At 38.2% G+C, this 12,236-nt stretch overlaps 1 protein-coding gene across 3 annotated transcripts in view; it reads right to left on the bottom strand.

The window, feature by feature from the left end:
- The window catches only part of MFSD6 (major facilitator superfamily domain containing 6), a 70,909-nt gene that overhangs the window by 10,156 nt on the left and 48,517 nt on the right, over positions 1-12,236 (bottom strand). For all 3 annotated transcript variants that reach the window (XM_087435492.1, XM_087435491.1, XM_087435493.1), the window contains one exon: positions 9,777-9,874. In XM_087435492.1, the coding sequence (XP_087291618.1) occupies positions 9,777-9,874 (98 nt within the window). The remainder of the gene's footprint in view (positions 1-9,776; positions 9,875-12,236) is intronic.

Below are 12,236 nucleotides of genomic sequence, written 5' to 3'. Positions count from 1 at the left end.
GCAGGGATGATCTTACTTAAGCAGATCCATAAAGGAATAAACACTATTTTTACTGGGTACATTAGACTATATGCCAGCTAGTTAACTGAGAAACATGAAAATGTTTTTTCTTAGGCTTATATATGTTTCAGTAATCATTTCAACTAGGTTATTTTTTAACTAGAAAGATGAACTAGATGATTAGAGGTAGTATGCACACAATTAATTTCCACAGAAGTCAAATAAAGTATTTGCTTTATCTGGCTAAACAATTATAATACTTCAGATAATGCCAGCTTTCTCAGAATTGAATAATGCCTGGGTAGAGTCTTAATTATAAATTTTGACACAGTAGTACACAGTGAAAATATTTTTAAATATTTTCCTGTATATTATTAAAGATGCTGCTAACTCCCTTTCTTTTCAGATATGCATATTATATTTTCATTAACACCACTAAGGAAAAAACTCAAAAATATTCCAAGAAATAAAATGAATTTATTAAAAATGAATTAGATTCAATAGTAACATCCAACTTAGGTTTTAGAAATCATTTCCTAAAGATGAATCACCAAAGACGTAAAACCACATCAAATGGTTGTAAATTAACTTTAATGATGACGCCAAATCGATTATGTCTAAGTCTGAGCAATCAATTGCAGGATTTACAAGTAGACAAAGATGGGCCTATCTATTTATGTGACCAAAACATTAACAAATATATTTTTCCTATAATTCTAGATCAAATATAATTCTAGCAGCTATCCTCTTAAGTGTGAAGGCTTGGGCACACATAAAATCTTCCAATAATAAGGTTTCTTTCTTTTTTTATTTTTTTTCAAAATTCTCTGAGTTTTCCAAAACTTTGAGTCTTCTAAGATAATTAAAGCATTTTCCAGGAGGATGACTTAAGTTAGAATGCTTTTACACTATCAGAATTTGTTGGCTGGTATTAAGTGGCAGTAGTAAAAGATTCTCTATAGTTAGATTTCCTGAGTTTCCTTATTGCTTTGTGGGACTGATTAGATCATTGGGAACCACATTCTTTAAAGGAACTCAGGACATTAACTGAAGGAAAAAATAGCAAAGCATGCATTCAAAATTTTTCTCTGGTACTAAAAGCAGGAGAATGATAGCCACTCTACCTGTATGCACCAACATTTTCCAGGGCAGATGTAGAATTAAAATTGGTTTCTCTGACATATCTTATTTCAATATATTATGTAAATGGAAGAATCCATACCACTTCCTAAAAAAGAAACTAGCAAAACTAAACAAGCCACAAGAGGGGACTGGGTTGGTAACAACACCTTTGTATACAAAACACAGTTGTGGAGTTGTGGTTCTTGTTCTTAAATTTGAATATGCAACCTTCTAGTAATCATATTAATAATCTGAAACTCTTGCCAGTGTTTTTACTACAGTTGTGTTGTGGTCCTCTAATTTTAAAACAATAAAAACGCAACCTAAAAATCTAAAAACCCTCCACCATTTTCCATATTTGTAAGACAAGTAAGGAAGTCTTGACAATTGTGCTACCCAAAACAACTTTCCCGTAAAATTTGGGGGTAACAGATATCATAAACTGGGAAAAGAAGATGCTTCTACTTTTTAAATTTTTATTAGAGAACTGTGAAAATGCAGTAGATAATTATTCTCTACGTGATGAAATAAACAAGCAAATTTATTCAGTGTCATGTTTACACTAGAGCTACAAACTTTTAAACTTTTTAGTATGAGACAACTAAGTCAGTGGATCAAATAGTAAGAAGAAAAAGATGTTACTCCCCTGACTGATAATAGTAACTGATAATAAAGGCATACAAATTGACTCTCCTTGCAATATGTGTTAATCCTTCCTTGGCCACTTGTCACAAAACTACTGATATTTGTGAGTGGCAACAGAATACCAATTCACGTAACATGTGCTTAATAACTATGTTAACTGGAAATGAACGACTCTCAACAACCACACAGGTCACAGAAACTTAGCTTCTCAGGCCTTCCCTACCTTTACTGGGATCCCTCAGGATTATCTCCAAGGCCTAACAGAAACAGGGATTTTCACGCTACCTACTGCCAAGACCTTAGCTGTTTAGGGATACAGTACATTTGAATAACCTAGAATCATTAGAAACATTAGTGATTAACATTAAATTTTTTTTTCATTAATAATACTATTACAGCAGCTTACTCTGCCAGGCATTGTGCTAAGTGTTTTACATAGATTATCTCATTTATTCCTCCCAGTAATATGTACTATTTTTTTTTTCATTTTCCAAAAAGGAAATCAAGGCACAGAGAGACTAAAGTGCCTTGTCCAAAGTCACAGGATTTGAACCCAAAGTATCTAAGTTCAGAAATTTAGTACTTAAGTACTACACTATACATCCTCACAACCAGTATTAAAAGTATTCTATAGTAAATGTAATCATCTACTTTGAGAAGTTTTGTTGATAATATCAAATATGCCCAACAATCTACCAATTTAAAAAAAAGTATATTCTTACTACCTTCTTCCCTTCCCTCCTTAAGAGTTCATATCATAAATATTATTGTTTTTCATATACCCCAAATAACTCATTATAATATTCAACATTGGAATCTGATTCTGCAACATGCATTTCAAGATTATTCAGTCTTGACCTACAAGAATAGTCTATTGCAATAAATGGCATGTATGAGCAAAAATAAATCCTTTCTTCCCCAGTGGACAGCTGCTCTTTGCAAAATGCTGCTTGGCTTGGGGAAATCACATCACAATGGCTGGGAGGGGTGAGAACTGACAATCAAAGTATTGGGGAAAATAGGATGTTTTATTTTGTTTTGTTTTTCTTGCTTCTGCCACTGACTTGTGCTTACTGAACAAAACATAAGTATTCCTTTAACACTAGCACACTGAATCAGTTGCAACAAATCTTTTCGGTTGATGGACAAAAGCGTACATTTCAATTAGTGCAGTGTACCTGTCAAATGCTGGGATAAAAAAGCTTCTGAAAGATCAACCCGGTAAAAATCAGTTAAGAAATGGCCTCCTAAGAAAAGGCCTCCATTGGGCAGGCAGTAAAAGAAGGAGCTGTATTGGTTAAGGTAATGCTAGCTGTTGCAACAATAAACCTTGGAATCTTGGTGGTTGCACACATTAGATGTTTTGTTTTCTTGCTCGTGTAAAGTCCAATGGACATGGGACAGGAAGAGTAACAGCTCTGCTCCACATACTCATTCAGGGACCCAGGCTGCAGAGACTCTGCCATCTTCAATACCTGGTTACCCTGGGTACCAATATCCAGCTGGCAGAGGAAGGAGGAGAGGATGGCACATGGGAAATTTTAGGGGCTGGGTTTAGAAGTGACACACATCATTTCCGCTCACATGCTACGGGGCAGAATCAGTCATATGGTCATACCTAACTGCAAGGCAGGCTGGGAGACAGAGTCTAGCTGCATGTCCATGAAGAAAAGGAAACAGCAGGTGAACAGCAAGCCAATATCTCTGCCAAAGTCAGGGCCACCAACAGCAATACCCCTTCCAAAAATAGCAGAGGACCCTACAAAGAGCAATGGACCTAGCAGCAGCTGCATGAACCTTCTGTGTGTCAGATGAAAGAAACCTTATATAAGACAGGCGATAATTATTGTTAAAGACCAATGCTCCCACATCCACCAATGTACAGCACCACAAGAATCTCCTTCACGCATTCATCTATCTGGGACTATGCGCCAGATAGCCTGCTGTTCTTTGAGAATATGAAGACATAGAAAACATGTCGTTAACCACCACGGAGCTTACGGTCTGATGGATGAAAAGGAGCAAGATTTACCTGAAAGGAGGAGCAGACTGAGCTCCCTGAGGAGAATAAACATATCAGCACCTAGCACAGGGCTAGACACAAACCGGCAGCTGAGCACAAGAAGGTTGAAATGAAACTAAGCAGGCAGTGGTCTGCATGTTGGGATACAAAGAAGCGAGCATTTGTGGACAAAAGGTACCCTGGGTAAGGCTGGAGAAAATTTCCAAATCCCATGTATGAGTAACAATGGACAGAGGAAATTAAGGTTCTATAAGCTTCACCTTGCAAGTTAAAAGAAGACATGTGAGTTACTTAAAAAAAGGTCTGTAGCCGATACAAAATGTTTTGGGGGCCCTTGTGAATTTTACATGCTGGCATCATGCCTTCGGCATACCTTAAAGCAGGTTTTAGGAGACTGCCACCCAAAACTGTGTTTAATGTCAAGACTCAGCAACACTGTACACTACATGCTCAGCATCCCCCATATGAAGCCGCACATGAGAACTGCTTTTATATCAAAGCCAGTAAAAATTCCACTTCCCCAAAGATAACTTTAAGAACAGTGTGCACTGACTAGTCATTTATGGCCAGGCTTTCATACATAATTGCCATTTAACCTCTCAGAGTAGAATCTTCTAAATCACATTCTCCCGGTCCTGATTTTTATTTATTTATAATTTTTTATTTTACTCTTATTGTTACTTTTAAATTATTTAATATTTACTGAAGGCTATGTGCAGGTAATGTGCTAAATACTTCCCATTGTTTAATACTCACATCAGCGTACTCTACAGCACGAGAGCCTGAGGCCTAGAGAGACTGCGCATCTTGTCCAAAAACACAGAGCTTTGAGGTTGGGGAGCTGGAATACAAGACAGTCTAATTCAAGCCTAAGCACTTTATGGTTTCCAGATTATTCCTATTTTGGTAAGCTGCCTCAAGTAATTTATAGAATGAGGTGAGAGCTTAACTAAGTAAACGATTCAAATACGCTGATGTTTTTACAGATGTGCAATGGAGGGCAGGATGGTATCCTAGGAAAAAGCTATCATATTAAAGGTTTAGCTTTTAAATTTAGTTTAGAGATTTTCTTCACATATTTATAAGTTTTTGAGATAGAACTTCCTATATTATTCAAGAGCTTTAAAAATTAGAAAATATTGAGTATAGTACATTTTACAGGGGACTGTAAAATCCATCAAACAACAAGCATTTATAGTGTATCTTCCTATGTGCATGTCTCTTTGGAGAATTCAAAAAGTATAAGGCATGGTCTTTGCATTTAAGAGTTAAAACTAAGTCAGGAAGTAAAACTAGTGTTTGTACAATAATTGGGTAGCAATTAAATGCTAAACTATGTAACACAGTCCATAAATTTGAGAACAACGCAGAAAAGGAAGAGCTAAGAGTGGGATGCGATTGCCAGAAAAGGATTCTTGGAGCAGAAGACATTTAAAATGATTTCTAAATGGACAAAATAATGTCTATTTTGAAGAAAATGTTTTATAAGAACTTTTAATAACTGTAAAGCACGGGAGTGACAAAGAATAAAATTGCTCTATTATAATTTATAAGACTATTCTGATTAAAAATTTTAACAATAACACCAATGACTTTCACATGCCAATTTATTGATTGAAATCATAAACTTAGAGCTTTTGTCTATCCTATGTATTCATGTGGCAAGCTACTTATGTTTCAAGGGTTAAGCCAGACAGAAAATTTCCAATATGATAATAACGGAATGGAATCATGTCTAGAATTTCCACTGTCAGATAAGGGCTGCACAGTAATCCTTTCATGATTTCTCCATGGTCTTCCAGAACACAAGGGGAAGGAAAACATGGTTCTATTGGCTGAACAGGCATACTAAATAAGAGAGAAAAGCTTCAGAAATGACAGCTCAAGCCCTCCTACTGGTGAGATTAAAAAACCATCTTTCATCACAATCTTCACCTGGCTCCCTCTGATGGAGCACCCTGCAGAGAAAGGCCTGACACAGACCTCATTTTCACCCTTCAGTGCTTGAGCCATTAATTCAAGTACCTCGAAAGGATCTCTTTAGTTACAGCAGCCCCGGGCGGGCCTTACTCTCCTTAAATACATTTCAGTAGTAAGAATAATTTTGATCACATTCATCTTAAAGTCTTACAAGGATTCACAACCAGCACCTGCACAGGAAGAAGTGTAACAAATCCGGGCTTGATTTTTATCAAATGTGGATACTCCTGATCACAATCATGAAGGCTTCAATACTTCTTGTACAAAAGTAAAGGAGAAAATTCCCATGAGTTTTTAAAATGAGATCTTGAGAAATAAATATTAACTATTCCACGTCCTCCACTCCACTCAGCAATGCTTTTAGGCACTTAGACTCATTGTCTCTTTTTTAAAATAAAATGCAGGCCCCTTATGGGCAAGAAATATGTCTTCTGCTTCCTTATCTGTTGCCACCAGTCACCTACAGAACAACACAGTTGCTGCAAATGGAAGCTGAAATGCTAAAAGGATAAGGCTGCAAGAGAATATTGGCTAAACGTGAGAAAGATCGTGGGAAAGAAACATCCTCACAATTCCCAACAACATCCAATAGTCTTACTCTGATCCCCAAATATATACGTGCATAGCCTCCTTCCTAGGGGCCCAGAGAGAAGGAAATCTGCTTCATCCTCATCCCATCTGCTAATTATTACCAACGTGACCTGAGATGAATGCTGAGATGATGATCAAGAGCTCCAAGGAATGAAGGATAACAAGGAATGCTCCTCCATTAGTTACATGCAACTCCCCAAAGAGGAAGAGACGGGCAGCGGGAGATATGGAACAAAGCCCATCCCTCGTCTCCTCCCCTTCAGCTGCCCACTAGGTGGTACTATTTCTCACGATGTTTCGGAGATGAGGCAAAGGAGTGACAGAATGAGGAGACAGACCTCAACCCTATTTTTTAAGACAATCCTCTTGTGTGGCAGTGGTTGGGAATCAAAGAATGGAAGTGCTGACTGTTCAGTGTCAAGATCATCAGTGATCAGAGCCAACATCCCACTCCCCAACCCTCCCCCTCCTAAGTCTAGGTCTTTGGTAAACAGCAAGTAGCAATTCCAGTCAAGGAATTAAAGGGCATCTATCCTGAGAGTGGGCTTGTCCTGTAATTAAATCATTCAGTGTTTTATCATCATTATTTCTTGTCTTTACTGCCTCCTGAATAGAGCTGCCTTCAGCACAGAGACTTGAAAGTCATTTGGACAACACTTGTGAGGGTGGAAGAATCCAGAATGGCAAAACAAACCTTTTCCGTCAGAAGCGTATTCCTGTGACGCAGGATTTATCCCACATGGATGATGCACTATTTTCCACGGAGGGAGCATGGCTCAGACAAAGGCAAGGGATTTTGTTATTGTTGTACAGCCAAAACACTAGCAGTCACTTCTGCCAGGGAATGAAACTGTCTCCTCCACTTTTAGACACAAAGAGCTCTGTGCAACTGGTCACAGAGCCCTCAGCAAGACAAGGAGACTCTATGTGTTTACAGATCCCCCTTTTTACTCGCTCCAGATCAGTAACTAGGTTTCTACTGGCACAAGGGAGAATAAAATGAAACACACGGGTATAAACTGTAGCCTGCCGCGGGACGCAGAATTCCTGCTTAGATTCAGAACATGGCCAGCTCCCTAAATCTTGAGATCATCACCCTGAGGCACACATAAGTATTATAAAAATACGTCCTGGGTGGCCAGCTTGGGATGATAAAGCCACAGCATATCACTGAGGTTCCCTGAAGATGCCCTCCTGCTTTCCACTTCTGAGCTGTGGCACACGGCTCTTCTCTATGCCAAAATGGCCGCTCTCTTTAGGCTACCTGGTGGATTCCCATTCACCCTTCAAAATCCAGCTCACATGTGATTTCCTTGGGGAATCTTTCAATAATATCTTCATCCTCCCACTCCTGCTTCACAAAGCTAATCCTCCCATGGAGCTCCTTCTCTGTTACCTAGCACATTTTTTCTAATTCCATCTAACACACTGCATAGCAATTATGTGTTGACACATCTGGCTTCCAGAACAGATGGTGAGACCTTGGGGCGTAAGTTAATATATTGGTTTTTTATTACATTCCTAGCACCCAGCATGCTGCCTGACTTTTGGTAGCTATTTATATATCTTGGATAAATTAACAGGAAAAAAGAGTTTCAATTCATAACAGCATTTGTTTTTTCCCTCTTATAAATTTCTTCTGTTGTTCCTTTAACCCTTTCAGAAAAAACCTTCTCTCTTTTCTTGAGTCACTTATGCAAACTGTCCTTTTCCATCTAATTCATATCAAATCAAAAGGAGAAAAAAGGTATATGCATATATTATTACAATATACTTTCTTCTCTGTAGGCATACCAGTTTTTTTAAATACAGTCTGCACACTGTGGCATACCAGTAAATAAGACAGTTAAGTCAGGTGAGTCTAGAATAGGAACTAGAGGTGGGAAATTCTAAGAACTGTGTTGCATATTGCACAATTCTTTCCTGTAGTTCATATTTAGTGCTTTGTTGTCCTTTTTTTTTTTTAAAGATTTTATTTATTTATTTATTTTCCCCCAAAGCCCCAGTAGATTGTTGTATGTCATAGCTGCACATCTTTCCAGTTGCTGTATGTGGGACGCGGCCCCAGCATGGCCGGAGAAGCAGTGCGACGGTGCACGCCCGGGATCCGAACCCGGGCCGCCAGCGGCAGAGCGGCACACTTAACCGCCAAGCCACGGGGCCGGCCCTGCTTTGTTATCCTTAATGACACAACGCTGAGATGTATGCCCCACCATAAGACTCTTCCTGAGTTCTAATTCTTACAAACAATAACTTATAAGAAGACCAAATTTCCAATTTCTATATATTTATAAACAAAAATCTCCTTTCATGAATTACAGCACTGCATCAGACCTGAGAAAAGCACCTTTAAAGTGTGTATATATTTGAATTTTATAATTTTATTGTGAATATAAATTATATCTCCTTTCAATTAGGATAGATGTTCTTTTTCAACGCCACAACAGAATTTGATAAATGAGCTTGCATTTTGTACATTTTGTTTAGATGTGAGCATTTCATCTTAGATATCATGACAAGAAATTATGTTGATTGTGCTACATTTGCATCCTCAGGGTTAGGGAAAATGATAATGGCAATCTATAAAGCTAATGAAATTGTATATAATCACAGACTATTTAGTATAATTAATGATTTAGGAGCCTGGGCTGTCTCAGAAGACCTCAACTCCAGTGATCTTATCCTGAACCTTTATTTTAACCATAATGCCAACCACAAAATGGTTTAAACAAGCTGCTAACAGGGATTTTCAGTATATATTCTGGATTATATGAACTAACACAGCTTTGAACAGAAATCCATTGTTCTTAAGCTACATGGAAAGAGCCACCCAGAAAGTTTTTCAAAGTTATATGTTGAAGGCGAAACAGTCCAGTGAGGAACTGGAGAAAGAGAAGAACTCAGGCCAGAATATTTGAGCAAAAATTTTAAATGTTCATGAGAAAACAACAGCCTGACTATAAAGCTTTAGTTATAAATCATTAGACATGATAAAAGTAACTGAAGAAATAAAATAATTACAGCAACCTTTGTTCAATAAGTATAGTTAACCTACAAAAGCAAAAACACCAAAATCTTTAAAAGATAAATCCTTTTACATTTAAAACCACCTTTGGATGCGTATGCCTCACAACTGTACCTAAGGTTCAATCCAGAGTTCCTCTTTCTTTCTTTAATCACAAGGGTGTGGATCGAATCCAGCTTTGTTTAGCTCAACAAACACAGAACAGCACTCAGCATAATTGAAGGACCAGCCCTCCTGATGTCACCTCTTCCTTAACAACCACTTCAAAATCATATAAAACAGTAAGTCCACCCTTCCTTTGTAGAGTCAGATGCTAAAGGCCACTGAACTTTTACATAGTCACAGCTCAGTCAGGTAGAAAAATAATTCTAATTCCAGCTGTTAACTTACCTTGAAGAACTTCCATGGGGAGAACAGTCCAGGCATTTTCCAGGTAGGAAATATAAATATAGCGAGCTGTATTGCAGGCCAGGCCAATGTACAGAACCCTAACAACAGCAAAAAATAAATAAATAAATAAGTTGAGGCCCTGCTATGAGACACAAAACATGCAAATATTACCTACTTTTTCCCATGCCCAAACTATCCATCATCCAGCACACAGTGTTCCAAACTTAGGAGAGGGGAAGCTAAAGGACAATTAAATTTAACCATGAACTCTTAGGAACAAGAAGATTGCTTCTAACATATCTGCCCTGAGCCTTTTCAAAACGCTTGTTAATATAAAAGGGAACATCATCCTTCCTGAAACTTAATTAGTAGCAGAGACGATGCTTTTTTAAGATAGTCTGGGCACACTGCCATCTGTAATGACATTGCTGGCTTCCTTCCAGGTGGCTGTAGGGTAAATATCCCTGGGATTGTAGCCACTTCACTGTGATGGGGGAAGGACAGGATAAAAATGAGAACATGTGAATATGAATGTGGCCTCACTTGCAATGCCCAAGACACCAAGCAGTTTCACAAGGAGACTCTCAAGGTCATGGAAAACCATCATCCAATGATGAATAATAAACTATTTGAAAATCAAATACGTCTTCCTATCAGTTCAATTGATACATGTTATTTTTTTTAAAAATCCATATCATATGCTTATAAAACTGATAAATACATATCAACCTCTCACTTTCCCAATCACCATCTCCAAAATTATGAATAAAAACAAAATAAACAAAGGCTTCAAGTGGTGCATCCAAGCATAGGGTTACCATCTCTCTCTTTCTGAACTGGACGGGCTGGTTTGGAAACAAACTGTGGCTGCTTCTCTGTACAAAACACAATCTGATGGTAGGGATTTCTCTTTCTCGGTTGTTTTCCATTTTCTGTTAATTTTCCTAATCTTAATGCTTTTCTTGTTTTCTAAACTCAAGTGGATGAAAACTAGAAGGTAAAAGAAATAAACCAATATGGCAATCAGTGGTATTTTCCTAATCTTACTCAACGATATTTTTATATTAAAATCATTCCTATAAACACTGTACTCATTTTCCAACATTGGATCAAGGAAAGGAAATGCTTTGAGGCATCCGGCTGGTATTAAACACAAACATGCAACAGAAGGATGGGGGAAAGACTAAAATAGGGTTGAGTGGGTGGGGATGGGATAGGAAATGGATACTAGAAGGGATTTAGGAGATCCCCACTATTGAAGAGGTCTAGGTTATCATATTCTGTGGACAGTATGTTCTTTGCAGTTGCATGTTTCAAGGAAAAAAGTATGTGTTTCAATCCTGTTTGATAAAAAATTTGTTGAACAAACTTCCTACAGATCCATCAACCTGGGTCCCTCCGCTAGAAAAAAACAAAACCCACAGGAAATGCAAAATACACTACACAAACACACAAGTTACACAAACCTGTCTCCTATTTAAGTTCTAAACCAGCTCTGTTGATGATCTTGACTTAGCCTAACTCAGGGGTCAGCAAACATTTTCTACAAAGGGCCATAGGGTAAATAGTTCAGGCTTTGTAGGTCTCCTGCAGCTACTCAACTCTGCTGTTTTAACATGAAAGCAACCAGGGACAATTTGTAAATGCATGAGCATGGATGGCTATGTTGCAATAAAATGTGAATTATGAACACCAAAGTTTAAATTTCATATAATTTTCATGTATCACAAAATATTATTCTCCTTGTGATTTATTTCAACCACTCAAAAGTGTAGAAACCACTCTTAGTTCAAGGGCTATACAAAAACACGCAGCAGGCCAGATCTGCCCCGTGGGCCATAGCTTGCCATCCCTGGCCTAGCTCATTATTTCTTATTAACTTTGGCTGTACATGAGATTTACTCAGGTAATTGTTAAAACTACAGATGTCGAGGCCCACGCCCCTCTCAGTAAACATGTCTAGGGTTGAAACCCAGGCATTGTGCTTTTGCAAGCTCCCCTGGTTATTCAGATACTGAGCCAGGGTGAACACCCACTGGTTTAGCTCATTCTAAGCAGCTCCCAGTAATACTTGCCCATAATCCCATCATAAAAAAAAATTTCTTAATACATCTTCCTTGTGTTCATATTGCCTATCCTGAACCTTTCTTTTCAGCCCACCCGTGATTCAGGATTACCATGACAACCATTACTCAATCCAGGCCACAGTCCAAAGGTCTGGCCTAAAGTAACCCCAAGTCAATCAGCCAGATTTAAGAGGTAGATTGTGCTATGCCTTCAAATATCTACCCACGTGGAATTCAGTCACTGGAGTCTGAAACTTCTGGGACCCTTACGTCTCGGATTGCCACCAACAAGCTGAGTGGCTACAAGCTTGATATATCCTTTGCTTCTCTCCCACATTTCTAATCTCACCACTGATGGTCCTTCAGGACCACACAGGTGCCTTAAAGGAGAAAG

The sequence above is a fragment of the Ceratotherium simum genome, chromosome 9 (assembly GCF_057802395.1).
Source record: "Ceratotherium simum simum isolate JZ-2026a chromosome 9, ASM5780239v1, whole genome shotgun sequence".
NCBI lineage: Eukaryota > Metazoa > Chordata > Mammalia > Perissodactyla > Rhinocerotidae > Ceratotherium > Ceratotherium simum.
Note: the sequence above shows the minus strand (reverse complement) of the source record. Positions and strands in the feature narration are given on the sequence as shown.